Raw genomic sequence first — 20,027 nt, 5'->3', positions numbered from 1 at the left:
TCCATTTTCCTAGGTGAATTGACTTTTCAGTATCTGGCAGTTAGTTTTGACTGAAAAACTTAAATTGTGAAAAGCTTTATACCATGGTTTTTATAAACTTTATACCCCAGTGACCTTTTATTATTATTATATTTTTCTACCAGTTGGTGATGGCAGTTTGAGTTTCAAATGGGAAACAATGAGACCCAACTGGCCTTTTACCTAAAATAAAACCACCATCACAACCCTTACTGCAACTTCTGCCATCAGAACACATGTGTTCTGATGGCACAATGTGTTCCACTCAATGAAAGCTGTCATTTTCTAGTTTGCAAAACTGCTGACATTTTTCAAATCTCACCAATCTCTCAGGAGTTATTGTACAGAGAAGTCCACGTAATGCATGTCACATTTACAGGTCTGTGTTTGGCTGGTCGTTCTGTAGAAGTGCTGGGACCTACCGTGATGCCAGTCACATGATCACAATGATCCGTCCCGCCACTTTCAGACGCCCTTTTATTTTTCTAGGTCAGATAAAGCTTCAAGGTTCTATGGTTATTTATGAAATAAAGGGTTAAAAAGTACTGTTTGCTGTCGAAAACACTGTGTCTGTCACATGCAGTTGGAGCATCAATGCATGGCTGGTGAAATGAAGTAGGAAATTATCTCCAAATGTCAAGATGGTGGTCTTGTTTCTGCTCTCATGAGCGACGCACTCTGCTGTGGCCATCACTATCACGTTTGTTCTCATAGTAGCACTATTTCTTTTTTACTCTTTACTCTCTTTTTACTCTACCCTCTTAAACCAACTGTTTATTTCTAAACTGACACACACCAGACTGAGAGTCTGCACTCCTGATCTCACCGCCAGGCAGATCACACCCCAGCACAGGGGCTCCATTCCTGTGCGGCCCATATTCATATCAAAAGAGAAGTTACTGGTGAAGCTCATGGTGAGTTTGGTTGTGCTCATTAAGCTAAAAGATCCAGAGGAACACCTGTTTTCTGCACAGTGAGGGAGGAAAAGCGAATTGAACGAGTCAGCAATCTTGCGATCACAGCCACAGAATAAAGTCAGTTTTCCGCTCTGAAGCTGCTCGGCAGAGCTATGAGACGAGTGTCATCCTTGTCAGCGGATGCCAATCTCACAAGATCTATTTGCATTTTGGTAAAAGCCGCTTCTGTCCAGGAGAGTGAACGCAGCCAAAAATAAACCTCTTCTCATTCAAGGACTCATTCAGAGGCTTTCGTGAGATAACAAATATATTCCGTTTATTATAGAAGCACAATTTTCCGGTTGAAGCTCCTGAGGTTAATGAGTCATGAAATTAATTTTTTGCCAGCCATTGTTGAACCAATTTGGTCAGATTTAATGCTATAATGAGGACAAATATTGTAATTTTATGCTCGTATTTTTCTTTTTCCTGGAAGTGAGTTTGGTGTCCATGTGATTCAGGCAGCCATGTGATTTGCCTCCCTGAATCGGATGGATTAGAGCGCCAGCGCGGAGCCTGTGCAGGTTAGGATTGTCTCTGTGGCTCAGCCCGGATTGGTGGTCGAGTCAGACGGTATCAGAAATGTGCTGCACACGATGAGGAACGCATCGGGTTTGGATAAATTAACATGATTGTAAATATGCGAAACCCAGCTTCATGGATTCTCTCATATGAAATATGGGGAAAGGTCAGGGATGAATTTAGGACTCGGGTGGACTCGTAAAGAGGAGGATGGAATGGATTAATCCCAAGGGAAATTACGTTCGTAACATGCTCTGTACTAAACATATTACAATGAAGTAAGAAAAAAAAACTATACTAAAGAGCATCGAAACCATGTGAACAATGTGCAAGAAAATGCAGTTCAAGCAGCAGCAATCTTTATTTCTCTTTGTCACCTTGACTGAGCTAGCATGTAGCCACTTAGCTTGACTGTGATGGGACGTGATATGTGGCTGTATGTGCTTCAGCTACGAAGCAGAAGCAAACAAACAGCTCCTCAGATGTGACAACTGTCTTCTAACATTATATACCATTGAGAAGTGTAACTGTGTGTGTAGCTTCCTTGGTCTTTGTCGATGTCTGCGGTGAACATAAAACAAACCTGATCTCAGCTGTGTCGTCACTCTCGACGACGCTAACCTGCAGATGTGTAGATTTGTCTTCAACTTCCGTCACTCACGTTGTTTTTCGGTCTCGCAAGAAGAAGACGTGATTTGTTTGGTTTAAGGTGGCAAGATTACCTCCATGTTAGCAACCGTTAGCATGGTTGCTAAGTGAGTCGAGGCCCGCAGTGCTGAGAAAAAGTGTAACACTGTGATCTCTGTAACATGTAATTGCATTCAGAAACTTGAGAGTTTAACCCTAAAACCTGCTATTGGATGCGTATTTGACGATGATGACAGCTCCACTGACGGCGATGGCGTTGAACTACCAACACGCTGATTCTGCACCTCTGAAGTTAAACTGGTTGATCAGTCTGCATGATCATTGTTTAAACCATGGCTCACCAACATGGGTACCAGGTAGAGGCCAAGGGTGTAGTCCACAGGCCGTTAAAAAAGTAAAATTTCATGTAATAACCATGTTATTATTGTTGATTTTTTTCTTTTTCTGTTACACCATTGATAATTATTGTGAAAACTCAGCAATGAGACCAGTATTTGAGAGGAATATCATTAATCATCCATTACATATCATGATTTCAGAAGTGTGTACTGAACTCATGGCAGGTCACACAGTGCCCCTGGAGTAGCTCTTGGTTGCTAAAAGGTTGGTGACCCCTGGTCTACACTGTTCAATATAACAGTCACACACTGCTCCTCGCTACCTGTCAACTTCGATTGCTCTTCCTCTACGGTCATAGGAAGCGGAAGGACTGAGGAGCTCACAGCGCCACCCCTTGTCACGGAGGCGAACTACTCATAGCACGATTTTAACTGCAGTGCATGTAGAACATGCCGGGTTATGCTCTGCATGATGTAAGGGAAAAAAATGAGGCATTCATCCCACTCTGTGAGAGCAAAGCCACAGTTGCTGACTGATTTCAGATGTTGCCAAAGCATCGCTCCAACATCTGTGGTGCCAGCATGGGGTCTCACTGTGGTGGAGCCGATTCCCCCTCTTGTCTTTCCAAGAGTCCTCATAGTCAGAGAGATGCATGTGCTAAGCTTTCAGCAGGCAATTGTGCCGATGCAAATGGAGCTGCTTGGTCATTCAAACACATGACAATCAGGAAAAAGTGGCTGTTAAAGCCCTTACCCTGGGAAAACAACAACTCTTTGTTCACATTAGAAAACGTGTTGTTTTAAGTCAAAAGTGAAGGGGATTTTCTGTTGAATATAATTCCCAGAAATGAAGGCATTACTGAAGAGCTCAACTAATTCAGTGAGATTCCCATCTTAATCCATTCCTTTTGTAATAATAGATATGTGACTCGAATCGGATGAAATGTTGAAAAAAATATTTAGGTCAGATGGCGTTCAGAGCTTTCTGCTTTGGATTCAAAGCAGCAGCTGCAGTGGGATTTCTGAAAGTGATATTTAATGGATGGACAATGGTGATAAACGGCGGCTGAAGTTGCGCTCGAGCTCTTGACCATGAGTCAGTGTTCCGCGGAGCGAAGTGGAGGTGTTGTACGGACAGTTTTCATTGTCTTATTGGGTCATTCTTGAGGGGGTTTTCCTGAGAGTTAGCTGGAGTGACGTGACCTTGTGCGGGCTTCACCCGGGCCACAGTTTTATGAGGTCAAATCCAATTTTACGCCGAGGGAGAAGCTTTATGTGATTCTTCACTGTTAACACCTGATGGATTGAAAGACGTAGCATGATGGAAGAATCCAGGTTGAGCACACACCAGAGCACAAAAGGAGGCAAGGGCAAATAAATTTAATGGTAAAGATGTGCTGATGTTTATTTGACCACAACACTTCTCCTTTGTTGAGAAGAGGATCATAAGAGCCTATTTTTGTTTGGAGAATATTAGAGAGAATAACTGTATTTCCTGCAAACTACCGGTGAGTGACTCAGTGTTTGAAGACTTGAAAGAGAAGAAGCAGTTTTTTTTAACGTTATAAACTGTAACTAATGTGTGCGATAAGACTCAACACTCTTTAGTGCAAGTTCTTGTGTCTTTTTAAAATAGATTCTTTTGACCAAATGCTCGGACTAGACCAGGCTTTTAGCTAGGATTTTGAAACAGGGTGTCCAAAACCCTTTCTCCAACCCATAATCCCGCCCCCTCCCGACACACAATGTCCACGACTGTCGACAACGACAAAGCTGTAAACATCTATTTGTACCAAAATAACGTGATGAACAACAAATTAATGTGAACTCAGTAGGTTCGAGGTTCGACAATCTCTGCAAAATTACTGGGCTGAAACACAATTTAATGTAAACCAGTGAGATGACACTACGAGTTGGCCATTATACAGGCACTAATAATACATTGAGGGTGTCCTGCTGAGGAAACAGGGCGTCCGGTTTTGAGTGCTGGTGGGCGTCCATTTTTTCATGTTTTGCAGTTTAGGGCGTCCACCTGATGCCCATGACGCCCTCTAGCTAAACGCCTGGACTAGACGCAAACCTCTGCCAAAATCAAACCGGCACTGATCTGACTTTCAATAGAACTCAAAACAAACCTGCGAACTTCATGCAATTTATATATCGGGGGCAATGTTGTGAATGGCTGATGGTAGTTGCTGCTGCTACTTTAATTCAACACTCACTGACAATTACACAGCAAACACATCTCAAGTCTCTGACTCAACAACATGGCAATATGAAGTCACATGAGGCAGCTGTTAGCTCAGGAACTTGCCTTCAAAATCGCATATATAGGATTAAATGTTTCACTCTGAGCCTATAGTCTGTCACGCCACATCCTCTGGTCCAACAAACAATGTGGAGTTTCAGGCTGCATTGACAAACAAGTGGTCCGCCGCAGTAGAGCTGGGCATTCTGTTAGAGGAGTCAGCTGTCACAGAAGATCTGACACTGACATTGAGTAGGTTTCACCAACCCTTCCACTAGACTTTCACTGATGTTCGTGGAGTCTGTTTGTAGCGTTAGCCACCGAGCTAACTGGTTCGGTCACGGCACAATGTCAGTTCCAATGTCAGTTTTTTTTCTTTGTTGTTAAAGACTGTTATATTATTACATTTGTTGAGCGGCCATGCTCCTTATGTGCTTTGTTATGTATTGTTATTATATTTTTTACATTTAATTTGCTTTACTGACAAACTGTTGACATAATTGTAGTTTCATTACAGATGCATCAAAAAATGAAGACAAACAAAAAATAATAAAATAATAATGAGATCATATTATTTATTTTTATTTTTATTTTTGTGATAGGTACATTTGGTACATCGTAAAGACTGAGATGAGTGAGTTTTTACCCTATTTCTGATACGTCCAGGCAATGCCAACTTTGGATTGGGGAACACCAATTAACCAACTAATTTCGACCTTATTAATGATCTGTTATCAGTAATTATTATATTTTTTAGAGTGGACTTTTAAATGGATACTCCTGGATAAAACGTAGCCAGGCTGAACAACACCCTAATAAGTACTTTACAATGATGAATTACAGACTAATAAGCTGCTAATAGACAGCTTATTAGCCGATAACAGACGAACAAACCAACTCTGCTGAAAACATAGTCGCCACCTTGGCGGAGGTTTTTCTTGTCATGTTCCAAAAATAAATAAATAACTCCAACCTATATCCAAACTTTCAGTCCTGGCATGCAGAAGGTTGGAAGTGAGGTTTAGTTAGCATTTAGCGACCAGCCCACTACACATATTCTTGGTGCTTGTACGGCCAAAGCCCACAAGCATAAGCAGAAGTATCCTCAAAAAGACGACCCAAATTTGGGGGTTGTGTGCCTCCTTTTAAGGAATGGTTATTGACCTGAGAAAACAATGGTGTTCTGGTATCCAGACCGTTGTTGTCCGCCATGCCTCGGGAGGTAGTGGCAGCGAACTGCTGGTGGGTGGTATCTTCCGAAATATCTTACCCCTTTTACTCCAACTGATCAGAGTCTTGCAAAGGAACAACAATCCCCTTCTCACTCAGAGCATTTGAGGAAGATTTATTTTGAACATCAATTCTTGGGCGATACAAAAAAAATGTCCCAATATTTGGAGGCAACCCAGACACCTGTGCTTGGCTCGGCAAGCTTAAACATGGGCTTCCTGGATGCGCACAGAATGTACCGCTTTTACATTCAAGGCATCTCTTAATAGACCAGTAATCCTAGTGTGTATACATCATCTGCAGCGGCCTCTCCTCCCATGAGAACATGATGGCACATGTTTGTGTGCTCTGCTGTTAAATGTCATCATGTCAAGCCATTAAACCACACTTTTCCCCGGCACATCATCCCAGGGGTTATGTCACCAGGACTGACCCAAATTAACCCAGATATTACACTGCGAACCACATCTGCCGCTCGGCTCTTCTCTGCTATCCATAATCACCTTTGTAGACAGCACAACAATGCTGGGGCTTTTAAGTGAATTCACTGTGTGAGGACGGCATATTAGGAACCACGGCAGAGATCAGAGGGAGGTGGAAGAGCAGGAGGTGGGGGTGTGAGCCGATGACCAGGAGTCTGGGTGAGATGTGTGTTCACAGACCGTCTGACGAAGCTCACTGCAGAAGAGCAGGAACAGCGGGAGTTTCTTTTTTGCCTCTTTTTTATTTTTATTTTTAAGGAATTTTAAATGAGTTTAGAGAACATGAGAGAGAAAACCTGTATTTTCTGTTAGCTACAGGTGGAACTGTTTCTGAGATATTCCTGTGCTCACCGAGGAAATGGAGAGAAGGTACTCTTCTGTTTTTAGTTCCAGAGCTTTAGCTCAGCCGAAAACCGGATCTAACTTCATTCATGGAGGGAAGGCAGCTGTGGTAACTGTCGCCACCCTGCTGGCACGGAACGTCTACCACATTGGTGGAATAGTTGCTGTGCCACAGAAGTGCAGGCTGGTCCAGATAGGTAAGCTCTTCAATGTTTTATAGCTCAGGCCGTCCTCGCGATGTGGCACTTTTTCTTCTGACTGTTTGTGTGCTTTTGAAATGTGAGTGACACAACAGAATCCAGTGACACAACTTGGGTTTCCGCAATTCAGTTGCGTTTGAGGGATTTTGTGTCTTGCATCGATCAGCCCCTCCCTGTTTGTCATGGTGAATTTACAAAAGCTAGAATAAAATGTGAGGATTAATCTGGTTTAAATTAGAGGCAAATGGTGGTTTTAAAAGGTACGTAGGGTGTTTTTTATCACATTTAAGCTGAATTGCAAAGAACAATTAGCGGAGGTTCCATGTGAGAACAGCTTCCACTTAGTTGTTCACCAAGGTGTTTGTGTTGACAAACTCAGTAACACAACTGGCCAAATTGTTCAGCAGAATCAAAGTTATTTGCAGAACAAAATGTGAATTTATTGAACAGTCGGCAAGTCGACGTTGGGATTCAAACGGAACTGGACTCAAAGTTGCTGCTGTGGCTATCAGGGGCTCGTCTTATGCCAGGTTCCGGGAGACTGAGCAGATGTGACGTCACAGTCACGTTCAATGCCTTCTAGTCATCGAAGATGGAAAAGACAGTGTCATCTATGAAAGCCATTCTCACGTGCATAGTCTGGAGACTTCTTGATAAATCTGTCTATCCTTCCATCCATCCATCAACCAATACATAATTGGGAAGAAAAAATATTGGGTTTTCATTCCATGTATTAAAAAAAGAAAATTGTTTCCATATATGACCATAAAACACGTTGCAATTCTGCCAAGATGGGTCAAACATAGCGATGGCAACTGTGTTTGACCCATCTTGAGGTACCAAACGCCGGTGCACTGTGAAAGTTTTTCCACAGTACAGTAGCATAAAATTATATATTTATTTAATTAATATTTATTTTCTCCACTGGGCAAGTTTTTTTCGCCATAAAACTTGCCCAGGTCATTGAGAGTAATGCACATTCTGGTTCTGTCAAGGTTTCTGCTTCCCACATTTGCTTCTTGACAAATTATGTGGGTTCTGCGCACTCTCTTGATGAGTTTTCATGTTCAAGCCGTTTAACAGCTTCCAATTGGAGGAGGAATGAAATAAAAGAATTCTCTTTTCAGTCAATCAAGTCTCTGCACGCGAGAGATATGACATAAATGGCATATCTGGCTGTCGACACCTGCTCAATTCTGCTGCTCAGGTTTTGTGATAGCTGTGTGTGCGTGTGTGCAAACAGATTGCATAAGGAACATATTGCCTTCTCAAGTTATTTATAGTAAAAGAAAAAAGCAAATCTCATGTTTATGCATCCGAATATCCCCGGGATGATTGAATCGCTCACTTTCTGTTCCCAGAACTTTGATCCCGCCCAAACAAAAAGCCTTTTCTAATGAGCCGCCTCTCATTACAAGCGAGACACAATTCGTGGATGACGATTCCCGTGTTTGCACCCAGGCTGCTGCGATAATGATGTGTGAAGTCCATTCCTTCCTTCCTGGAGATCGTCAGTCAACCAAACCTTCATCACATGACGAAGACAGAACCGAACCTCAGGGTCAGGAGAGCTCTGCCGAGCGTCAAGTGAAATGACGCGACTCTGTTTATTTTGGTTTGAGCTGCCGTTGAGCTGTCTGGGAGACTCGGTGTGGCATGAATTGTGCAGGAGGAACTTGCAGATGCTGATGAATATGGATTAATGTAGGTATGAATAAATTATGACTTGTCTTTGAACTGTTCGTCAGTCTAAATCGGAAGAGGGATCTTTGAGCTCTTCTGGAATTGAACAGAGGATCCTCGCTAAATAACTCTGAATTAAACTGGAGCTCAGGCCAGTGGAGGTGATGGGAAGTGACAGTGAGGATTGGACCTGATTGTGGGTGATGAAGCGAGTCCAGGTGGCCCGTGTCGTGTCTCCGCGGCATCCTTGTTCTGCGCATCCAAGTGAGGCTGGGCTTTGTGCATCATGCCAGCGTCCCTGCGTCTCCATCAGCGATCCTATTAAAATATGTTTGAATTGCCTGAGCTTCAGTGGGAAAACAAAGCTTTGATCTCCTGAGTCTTGCCGCCAGGACGGCAGAGACGATGAGGTTTTTGTTTAAGCACATGCAGACGGAAATACACGCGGCACAGCAGACGTGAAGATGACAATGACAAGCACAAAAGCCTGTTCTTTGTCATCAGAAATTTCGTTATTCAGCTTCTATTTTCAGCCTCACTTTTGTCAGATCCTGAACTGCATCCAGAGGTGGGGAACCTGGTGCTGACCTGGTACTTTACTGGTGTCCTGAGCAGTGGTGAGGGATGTTGAGGAGGTACAGTTAGGTATCTGCGAGGGAAAAGTTATGATGTAAGTTTAGCGATAACAATAATTATCACAATAAATACATTGTCATTCTCTTCCATGTGTTGGACACTACAGTCTCTCTTGAAACTGATTTATGATGAAACTTATTAGTGGAGTTTGTCTCCAACATCATTATTTGTTTATGTTTAAATATAATAGTTAACTAAGTGTAGAGATAAGAAATTCAACCTTTCACGTCTCTGGTAGAAGCCGCTGGTGTCTGACAGACTGCTCTGCCAGCTTTATTTAGGGGTTAAATTGAGCCGTTTGCCTGCTGTATCTCATGTCTCTTAACAGTTGACTTGAACTATGGACCAGTCTGGACACGTTTCCTAGATGGTATTGAAGAAATATCAGAAATAATGTGAATAAATGATCATTTTGTCAGATTCTATTCTCAAAATCATGAGTTGATGTGAACCAAGGCAGACGAACCTATGAGGACCACTCCATCTAATAGAATAAACACAGATCCAGAGACTCGGAGTCGACCAGTGTCATTATCAAAGGTTCCCTGTATTAAAAATAAGTTCAAAACGACGATCGTGAACCAAAGTCCACCACACTCTCCACAACTGTCACACGCCGGTGTCGGCTGTCAAATGGCGTGGAGCTGGAGCGTGTGGCGTAGCGTCATGTTCATGTATGTTCATGAGTGTGTTTATCGAATTTATCGTGAGGTGCAGAATTGTCATTGTGGAGATTGTGTAATCTCTTGTGGGCCTCCGAATAATTACCTGGTGATCCAGATTTGGCTCCAGGACCTTGGGTTTGACACAGATGCTGTGTCTTTCCTGAGTCCTCGACAGGCTAGTAGTAGCTCCCGAGCCTGTCTCCAGGAGCTCGCGGTGGGGCCAGTGATATGATGACACAAATTTGGTTTGTCACTTGGCAAAACTGCGCTAAATTTCCTTGGAAGCAAAACTGCAAGCGTCAGCTCCATAATGAGATTAAACCAAGACGATACCCAGACTCAAGATTTATTCAGCTCAAACTTGTGAATGCCAACACAGACACATGAAGACATCTTCTTCTCCTGCTGATCCACATGTGCATCTGAGAAACATGAACTTCTTTCACACTGAAAGTTGAGTCATTGAATCCCATATTTGAAAGACATAAACATGAAAATGAAGAGGTACTCTTGAACATGTGGTTTCTTATTTTCTGGTTTATTGTTTTCGTCTCAGCGACGACAAATGAAACATGAAATTATGGATGTCAGTAGATCATTTTTCAATCATAGTTAATCACACTAAAGCTGAGTTAATGGTGAATGAAGCTCTCTCCAGGTTGGTGGAGAGTTCTTGCCTCAAGTGGCGGAGTTTAAGTATCTCGGGGTCTTGTTCTCGAGTGAGGGAAAAAGGGAGCGTGAGATTGATAGACGGGTTGGTGCAGCTGGAGAGATTATGTCTCCGGTCTGGCCTGGGAACGCCTCGGGATCCCCCGGGAGGAGCTGGAGGAGGTTTGTGCGGACCGGGAAGTTTGGGCTTCCCTGCTCCGAATGCTGCCTCCGCGACCCGACCCCGGATAAGCGGCAGAAGAAGGTGAAGGTGAAGGTGAAGGCAAATGAATCACACATTTTGTTTCTGTTCTAAATGGATCTTAAAGGAAGATGTTATCACCACAAGAGTGGACATGAATGCTCTCCTCATGCAAACATCTGTTTGCTACAAAAACCCAACAGATACAGTCAAAAACATTCTTCAGTATAACCTCAGAGGCTTTGAAGTGGCTCAACAACATCAACATTATTGGTCACTTGTCTTGATAAAGTCTTCCTTTAAGTTGCTTTAATGACAGAAACACATTGTGTGGTTACTCACAAGTTAACTCAACATGACTGAGATTAATTGAGATTAAAATTTTAATCTATTTACTGCCCTACATGTAGTAATATTGCATTATTGAGTGTTCCCGGTGAAGGACCGGTAACCTCTTCAGCAGCTTCTCTCCTTTGATCTCCCACACGTCTGGCTGGCCAGGTTTGGCCTGCAGAAATGTCGGAGCACAGCGATGAAGATAACAGAAACCGATCGATGCAAACAGCGGAAATAAAACGGTATAGAGTTGTGGACTTGAACATCGGATGATGCATATGCAGCCTGTAGCCTTGGAAGTATCCAACACAGCCGGTACCTCTGCGCTGTTTTCTAGTTTGCAGGGATGTTGATGTATTTATACTTAAAAGAATCCTCTTGTGGCAGCTGAAATTACATGTAGCGCCTCAGGTCTGTGTTTATGATGTGTTACGTAAATATAGAAGTGTAGCCAGGAGCCTGGAACAGCGAGAGTTATAGGAATCTTCTCCAGAGCAGAAAAGCCTTTGGATATGATCAATTTGCAAAGAACGACAGTAGAACCTCCAAGATTAACGGAGGATTTCACAGCAATGCGTCACATAAATTATGCATCACAATCGTTTAATTTCTAGCTTCAAATTAATGTCTTTGCGAAAGAAATTGATTTCACATCTGTGCTTTTTTAACCCCTTAAAATTGGAAGCGGCATCAACGTGTCATTTCAAAGGGACGTCCTCAGTCTCTTACCTGTTGCCCTCTCCAGCCTGTCACTGGTCAATGAGCAGACTGGAGGAAAGATCTGTCTCATTCTAAAAAACACAGCAGACCCACCTCTCACATTGGCTCTGACTGGGTCCTGAGCTTGTTGGCAGAGCGGCCCCCTCGGTCACATCAGCCAAACAAGAATGACAAACGAAAACAAGCCATAATTGTGTTGGAGAGAGGAAGCAAATGTGCCGTAATTTACAACACTGCGCATAAGTGGCTTTTTAAAACCCAACGTAAATCGGCTCTGCAGCAGCCGACGGAGCGGAGTCGGCATCTGTTGAGAGCTTCACCCTCCAGCAGACTGCTGTTGTTGTCTGACATCTTATTCAGGGCGACAGACTACAGTTGGAGATTGTGACCTTCTACCCGCAGCGCTGCTGTTGCAGGAGTCCGTCACGTGACATTTAAAAGTGACTCACTGTTTTAAATCAACCACAAAATGTCTTGCAATTGCTTCATTGTGGTTTGTAGTGAAACGAAGTTCGACAAAGACCGAAGAAAATCCAGTGGTAACCATTTATTTATTTTATTTATTATCATATGTTTGAGACCATCCAAAGCGTTTCCCCTTCTTTTAACAAGTTTCCTAACAATAGTAAGCATCTACTTCTGGTGCGGTGGTTCGTTGCCAGAATCTCATCATAGGCCTCCACAGTTTGCACCGCAGCCACTTTGCCCAGCTAAGGTTGGCAAATCTGCAATGTGCTTTTTCATGTGCTAGCAAGAAATATGCTATTTACTGAGTCAGCCAAAAGTGAGGCGAGGATGAGGTCTGGCTTCTCATTTAGACTTGTTATTGCTGGGTTTTTTTGTTTGTGAAGTTAATTAAAAAAAAAAAATTGTACCCATGAGTGGATCAACCATAAAATATTTATTATGATTCCATGTGTCCATATGTTCCATTCAATGTGAATAACATTCTCCCTGCAACAGGCAGCTGATCCTTCTGATAATTCTTTTTTTTTTTCATTTGTGGGTATTTATAACTTATTTCAAACTGCTAAAATGTATTCAGATTAAATAGAAAACAACCACAATTTAATCAGGTGACAAACTTTTATCTTCAAACACCGACTATTGTCAAATGTGAACCAAGGAGCGGTTGCTGGATTCAGGTAGCTGGCACCCCACAGTGGCGTTTTGTGAGCGCACCACGGACTGCATTCATAACATATAAACACATTAAGTCACTTGGCTAGAAAGGACAGACAAATGACAAGTGAGTTTCACGCTGGTCTGTGGTAACGCAGACCCAACGCTAATTTGTTTCCGAGCTGCATCTTACATTAATAATGTTGTATTTTGCTCCTCATGAACTCATTTTTTTTTTAAATTATTTCCATCAAATGTTCTGGTTCATTATCGATGGCATAGTTCACGTGTAAACCGATGAAACCATGTCAAAATGACTTGCATACAATATATGAATCTTTAATTAACAGGATAAATAGGATTCAGTGCGTTATTATGTTCATATTATTAATGTAGACACAATAAATGTGTGGGTGTGAAAAATGAAAGAGAATCCTTTACTATCTTGTTGTGCTAAATGATGGGGCAGGCTTTCGTCCAGGCTCCAGCCATGATCTATATTAAGACAGAGGAAGGCGGCAGACTCTGATGGACCCTTCCAACCATCTCAGTTAATGGTGCTGCACAATATAGTTTGTCTGCCGTGAGCCGTGAGAATCTCAGGCTTTCACCGGCCTCTGACACTGGCTGCCAGGGCAGCTTGATAAAGAAATGGTGCTGTCTAGAATTATGAGTGATGTTCACGACGGGGGTCACCTTCACTGACATGAATGTCTTCACAGCTCTTTGTGTTGCAGTTGTTGTTATTCATAGACGCGTCTAATCTAATCTAATACTATTGCTATGGAAAGCACTTGTTGAATAGGTTTCTCTTCTCAGATGTTCACCCTGGATTAATCAACGTTTTGGAAACTATATTCTAATTTGTTGTAAAACTTGTTTTAATAATATAATATGTTAATAAAAACGTGTTAAAAGCAGCACTTTAGTTGACTTTAATTTAGTTCACTTAAATTCACAGTTCACTGAAAAAGAGAAAAATGAAACCATAAAAAAGTTTGGTTACAGTTTAGATGAGGGAACATATATTGCCATAAATAAACATATTAATTTGTGTAATAGCAAGATATTAGCGGGTAATTTATAATAATAAAGTAGTGATTTGTGTCTTGTAAATCCTGCCTTGGAATGGTCATTGAAAGTTCACGGAACACTTGATATATGGTCCCCATTCAAAAGTATGTCCTAAAGTTTGATTAAAAATGTAGTGGAACAGAAAATGATATAGGAAGTCTCTTATAATTATGACTACTTATTGTGCGTTTATTGAAAACTGTATTTTAATAGAAATAATACTGTGTCAAATAAACCATAAATTAACGTTGAATCGCTTTTCTGACCTTTTATGAAGTTTAGACGGTGGTATTAAATTAGCGGTAAGAAGTTAGTGTTCAGTAACTTCAGCAAGCCACACTGTGACAATTGTCTTGCCAAAATCATCACCCATTACGTATTTTATCAATATATTTCATGTTAAATATTTTGAGTGCAATGAGCTCAAAAGGACAGCAGAGGGCAGTAGCGCAACTATAACGCAAACATTACTGGCACGAAGAAGATGCTGCTCTGTTGAGTGAATGAGAAAGGCTTCAAAACATAGGTAAATCTGCATTTTTGCCTCACAAAAGTCCATTTCTTTACATTGATATAATTGTATATTGTTTTTATATGTAGAAAAATGTCTGTTTTATGCCTGTTGGTTTGTTGAGTCTGGAGTTCTGTAATTCTGTAAACAAACAAGTAAGTGAATGAACACGAGTCTTAAACAGGACCTCTGGCTGTCAGAGACAGAATCCATGAACACAGCACTCAACAACTGAATTTCTTGAACATTGAAAATGCCTTTTAATGGAATACATGAAAAGGGTCTTGCTGGTGATGATTCTATGGCATGTGTTACTCTGTTCACCTCGATTCTCTAAGGAAGTTTAAGTCCGAGTTACAATTCCATTGACGTTAAACAGCATTAAAATAGCGTCACAATCCCGGGCGTCTTTTGTTTTTGCGAACAATCCATAAAACTTCATGCACACACATAGGCGCACGCTCCACTAATGAGTGGGGGTATCAAGCTGCGTCTCTCTCTTGTCTTCCAGAGCTGCCATAATGCTGCCAGCTGTCACCCAATATGAAAAGTTTGAAGTTTTATCTTTCATCCTCTTGTGCAGAGCTGGACAGTCCTCAAAATCAGACGTCTTCAGACGAGTCCTTCATTCCTGACTTCATTCCTTTGCCTTCTTTTAAATGGCTCATTGCCAACAGTTATGACGTTGAAACATACATATATATATATATATATATATATATATATATATATATATATATATATATATATATATATATATATATATATATATATAAAGGTGTGATGTCTGCCTTGAGGTTGTAGGACAAAGGTCTAAATGTGTGCCAGGGCTGCACAACACCCAGGTCTGTGTGTTGAATGGGAGGAAGCCCTCGGTCTTTCCAGATGTATCTTCCACCTGCTGCACAAGGCGATGATCTTCTTCCTGCACAGACCAAAGACTCTCAATCAATACCGCCCTCTCATGATGAGATTTCTCCTCCCCTCCCTCTTCTAGGTTGTTTCAGGATGTTGCCAGTGACAGAAGCATTCTCTGTTCTCACCCTCCGCCCTCTGCCAGTGTCATTTATTCTAAGAGCCTGTGACACTCTGCTTGTGTTTTTTTAATGAGAGCAAGCCGACACCTGGTTCTTTTTCTGTGGTGAGCCAGTCCTGTGCTGACCCCAGTCCTCATGTGTGTGTCCTCCCCTGCAGTGGAACGATGCATGAGTGTGATGCAGTCCGGGACACAGATGGTAAAGCTGAAGGCGGGATCGAAGGGACTCGTCAGACTCTTCTACCTGGATGAACACCGCTCTTGCATTCGCTGGAAACCCTCACGCAAGAGCGAGAAGGCCAAGAGTGAGTTTGCACGCACACTCTGTTTGCATTAAGCATGATAATATTTACATACATGAGACATCACGTTAGCCTCATGCTCCTCTGCCGCAGTGCTGCGCTCAACGTTTGCCTCATAGAAGTGGCACCCTGTTCCTTAGATGAGGATTTCAAATGTATCATTTAGAGCAGTGATTCTTAACCATCGGGCCACAAGCGCCTCCTAGAGGGCCGCTAAATGTTTTTTGTTTTACACCATTGGGCCGTGAGGACCCTGACTGCTTCAACAGGTGCTTTCAAGAACAGTTTTTGCTGATGGCGGCGCCATCTCTTTATCATTTTTTCTTTTCAAGAACTTCTCCAAAGTTGGCCACTATCAGAGATTTGTCGCTGACAAGTCAATTCAGTGACACACTACTGCCACCATACGTGGTGAGTGTATTAAAACTGAGTGTTTCACGGCTCAGGGATGTGAAATATTAAACTTCTAGCAGCCCTCCAGGGGGCGCTTGCGGCCCAACCATGGGCCCCTCTACCCTTGGTTAGGAATCACTGGTGTAAGCGATCCAAGTTTAACACATGCCAGATTGCTGTTCGAGGGCCATCAAATAGCTGTCCGTTTTAGTCACAGTGACTTTCAGTACGGTCGATAAGCAAGAGAGTCATGCCAGCCATTGCTCTCAGGAGGAGACTGTCCTCAGTTCCAGAAACATCCAACCCTATTTGGCTGCACCACTAAAGCTGGTTGAGAAGAGCGGGCTACTTTAATGTGACACACCACTTGGGATGCATCCATGTGGTGTTTCTTGCATCGTGAATAAATGTTTGGACACGGTTGTAGTTAGCATGAATTGTTTAAAACATTCATTGTGTTAATATATGTTGTTCTTTCCGGAGGTGGTTTGTTCATGCGAAAGGAAATGCCGTCAAAACATTAATATTGAATTGTGACTGAAATAAAACCCTGCTACTCATGACGCACTTTTGCCTTTAGTATAACTATAATATTTATATTATTTGTGATGAATCGTGCCTCTTATTATTATTCTCAGAACCACAGAACCCGCTCTGCTGGCTGGTGGGGGATTAGCATACATTTCATGGGTCTGGCAGAGCATCATTGTCATTTTTTTACTTCACTGTTTTTTGGCGTCAACCCACTCAAGCGTGTGTGCGGACGGACGTGCATGTGCATGTGTGTCAAGACTGACTGAGATAAGCCTCTCGGATAGTCTCCATTGGCATCATCAGGGTGCTGAAGACATTCCCCATCCTTCTTGCACTATTTGACAGAAAAAAAATGTAGCTTGTTGTTTGGAGTGACATGTTTTGCTGCAGCATCGATCTGTTGAAGCTAAAAATGAGTGGGAGCGATGGAGACGAGTGTCCAGGACATCACAGAAAAGAACAAGGGTCTATCATCTCACGGGAATCAATAGTTGGCTTAGTTCAGGTGCTGCAGACCGTGGAGTGATTTGAAATTCAACAGAGGTCGAGTTTATCTCTTGTCCACAATATAGAGGACAAAGAACATCGAGGCAGATATGGTCAAACATGAAATTCTATTTTTAGGGGATTTCTTTTTTGGGTTTTTCCACCTAGCCTTTTCTGATAAGTCAAAGGCCGGGTGAGGTCTCGTAGAGATGCTCAGGGATTGAAGTAGCGAGTAGTATTCTGCTCTCTTATGTATTATACTCTTGGTATTTTCTCTTTAATTTACACTGTTTAACTAATGTATCTTGGACGCTTGTACATAGTTTGCATACATAGTTTTGCACACGAGAAGTGAAGATAAGCTCTGCTGCTGTCCTCACACAAATCCTTCAAAAGGGTCATCTGTTCTGGTTTTATTTTGCCTACGTACATAACTTGCTGAGCAGAGGTAACAATGTTTAGAGCTTATGCATTTTTATTTTTATTTTTATTTTTATTTTTATTTTTATTTTTATTTTTATTTTTATTTTTATTTTTATTTTTATTTTTATTTTTTTTTTTGTGTGATATTGTCTTGTCCATGTCAATGTTTAATGCATAGAAACATTGATATTCTGCTGCATTTCTGATGTGTTTAATGCTAACATTTTCTTTTTGTGCGCCGTGGGAAGTTTGCTGAATAAGGCATTATTTCGGAGTCACTTTGGTGGAGCTTCAGAGGTGACAAAACCCCCTCCAAATCTGGCAAATTAAGCTTGTACGCTCCGGATTTGGGACGTGAACACGTCAAGATGCGCTTGAATATGAGTCGTGCTTTGTTGGTCCTGAATAGAATTGCTAGCATTACAGCGTGATTATGAGATATTTCATCGCAAGCTCATTAATTCCTCTGTGGTTCCTTTTGAACGCATGTTACTTGGGACGTTCGGCACATTAGCATGTCTCCATTTACACTCTGTGAATAGACTGCAGACATTTCCATATTTATACATCGCTGATGTCTCCTGGTTCTTAGCTATGCATGTCAAACTGTTACATAAGCGGTTGGTCCTTTCAAGCTACAATGTAGAAGAGGAAGTATTAGCTTGTTTGATTTATGGTTTGGTTACAGTTTATTATTCATTATTTCTACATATGGGGGCACTTTGAATTGGGGGTTATGAATGTTGTAGTAGAGAGCATGGAAAGTGTTATCCTTCTGTTCATTTTCCTTCCTCTGTTTGAGGACGGTGGCCGCAGTTTACACTCTGTTCTGGTGATATGCCGAGCCTTTCACCAGGAGGGGTAAAGACCAGTGAGGTGCTTCTGACTATCTGGATGCTGAAAAGTAGCTTGTAGCCGCCCAAAGCTTGTGACCACAGTTGACCACAGATTGGCTGACTCAGCGCTTTCTTGAAAAAGACTCTCATGACCAAAGCTTGTGTTACTCTTTGAATATGTTGCATTAAATGATGTTTAGACCCAAGGAAATGTGGATTAAAGGTTTTACAAAGATTAAACCGACTTTTCAAAAACCTTAGTGACACTGAAATATATAGTGTCATGCTTTTACTAGTCATGAAAGCGAAGGTACAAGACGTTGTCCAATGTCACTGTTTGAAACGCAGTAGAAGAACAGATTTTGGGGTAACACTTTAGTTTTGTTGACACGTATGAACCATGAATTAATCACTTATTCAGGTTTATTAGCAGTACGTTATGCAGTTATACATTATTATTAAGCACTTATTATCGTGTTATTTAGCTTGACTAGCCTCGAGTAGTCTGACTCACTACTGATATTAAACGGTGTATACAGGAGTGGTTCGTTTCGCGATGGTGAATGTGTGTTTCCAGGTTTTGGTGACTTGTTTATTTCTCCCTCTTCCCTTTCTCCCTCTCTTCCCTGTAACATCCTCCACACGTCAGTCACCATCGATTCCCTGTACAAAGTGACGGAGGGCAGTCAGTCCGACATCTTCCATCGACATCCTGAGGGCAGTTTCGACTCGACCTGCTGCTTCACCGTCTACCATGGAAACCACATGGAGTCCCTGGACCTGGTCACGTCCAATTCCGACGAAGCCAGGACCTGGATCACTGGCCTCCGATACCTGATGGCAGGGATCAGCGACGAGGACTCTCTCGCAAAGCGCCAACGAACTCACGACCAATATCCTTTTTCACAAACCCCTTTGAGTTATTTTAGATCCAATTTCATGGTTGTCTTCAAAGTTGAGCCTGTTTCAAATGATCATCAGGTTTGGCATGGTTTTCTTAATTTAACGGCGAGACATGGATGAAACAGACGTTCGAGGAGGCCGATAAAAACGGCGACGGGCTCCTGAACATCGATGAAATCTATCAACTTCTTCATAAACTGAACGTTAACCTGCCAAGGAGGAAGGTCAAGCAAATGTTCCAGGTAAAGTAGATCCTATAACCATGCGGCTTGAGAACATCACAACAGTCATCGGATCAGACTGATGTACTAGTGAGCTGATGTTTATGTTTGTACTTCGGTCATTTATCTATTATTACAGTCACATTTAACTTTTAGTTCAAATACATATAGTAGTAGATCCTGAAACTACAAGCAAGCATGTGACTTGAGGCTGCTCTCTCATTGGTTTTCAACGGACCAGACCAGAATTAATAACTGAGCATTAACCCTGCGAGTAAACTCAAAGAAAAAAAGTTTTTCACTTAAATCTCA

The 20,027-nt window shown here is 42.0% G+C and overlaps 1 protein-coding gene across 3 annotated transcripts in view; it reads left to right on the top strand.

Annotated features, from left to right (window-relative positions):
* plch1 (phospholipase C, eta 1) overlaps positions 1-20,027 on the top strand; it is a 62,607-nt gene that overhangs the window by 13,223 nt on the left and 29,357 nt on the right. For 2 of the 3 annotated variants that reach the window (XM_053872346.1, XM_053872345.1), the window contains exons 1-4: positions 6,382-6,981; positions 15,776-15,922; positions 19,241-19,486; positions 19,609-19,736. In XM_053872346.1, the coding sequence (XP_053728321.1) occupies positions 6,801-6,981; positions 15,776-15,922; positions 19,241-19,486; positions 19,609-19,736 (702 nt within the window). In that variant the 5' untranslated portion in view covers positions 6,382-6,800. Of the gene's footprint in view, positions 1-6,381; positions 6,982-15,775; positions 15,923-19,240; positions 19,487-19,608; positions 19,737-20,027 lie in introns of those variants that run through there. The other variant, XM_053872347.1, reaches the window with a different exon arrangement.

The sequence above is a fragment of the Synchiropus splendidus genome, chromosome 8 (genome assembly GCF_027744825.2).
Source record: "Synchiropus splendidus isolate RoL2022-P1 chromosome 8, RoL_Sspl_1.0, whole genome shotgun sequence".
In the NCBI taxonomy this organism is placed as follows: Eukaryota; Metazoa; Chordata; class Actinopteri; order Syngnathiformes; family Callionymidae; genus Synchiropus; species Synchiropus splendidus.
This window is presented reverse-complemented; position numbering and strand designations above follow the sequence as displayed.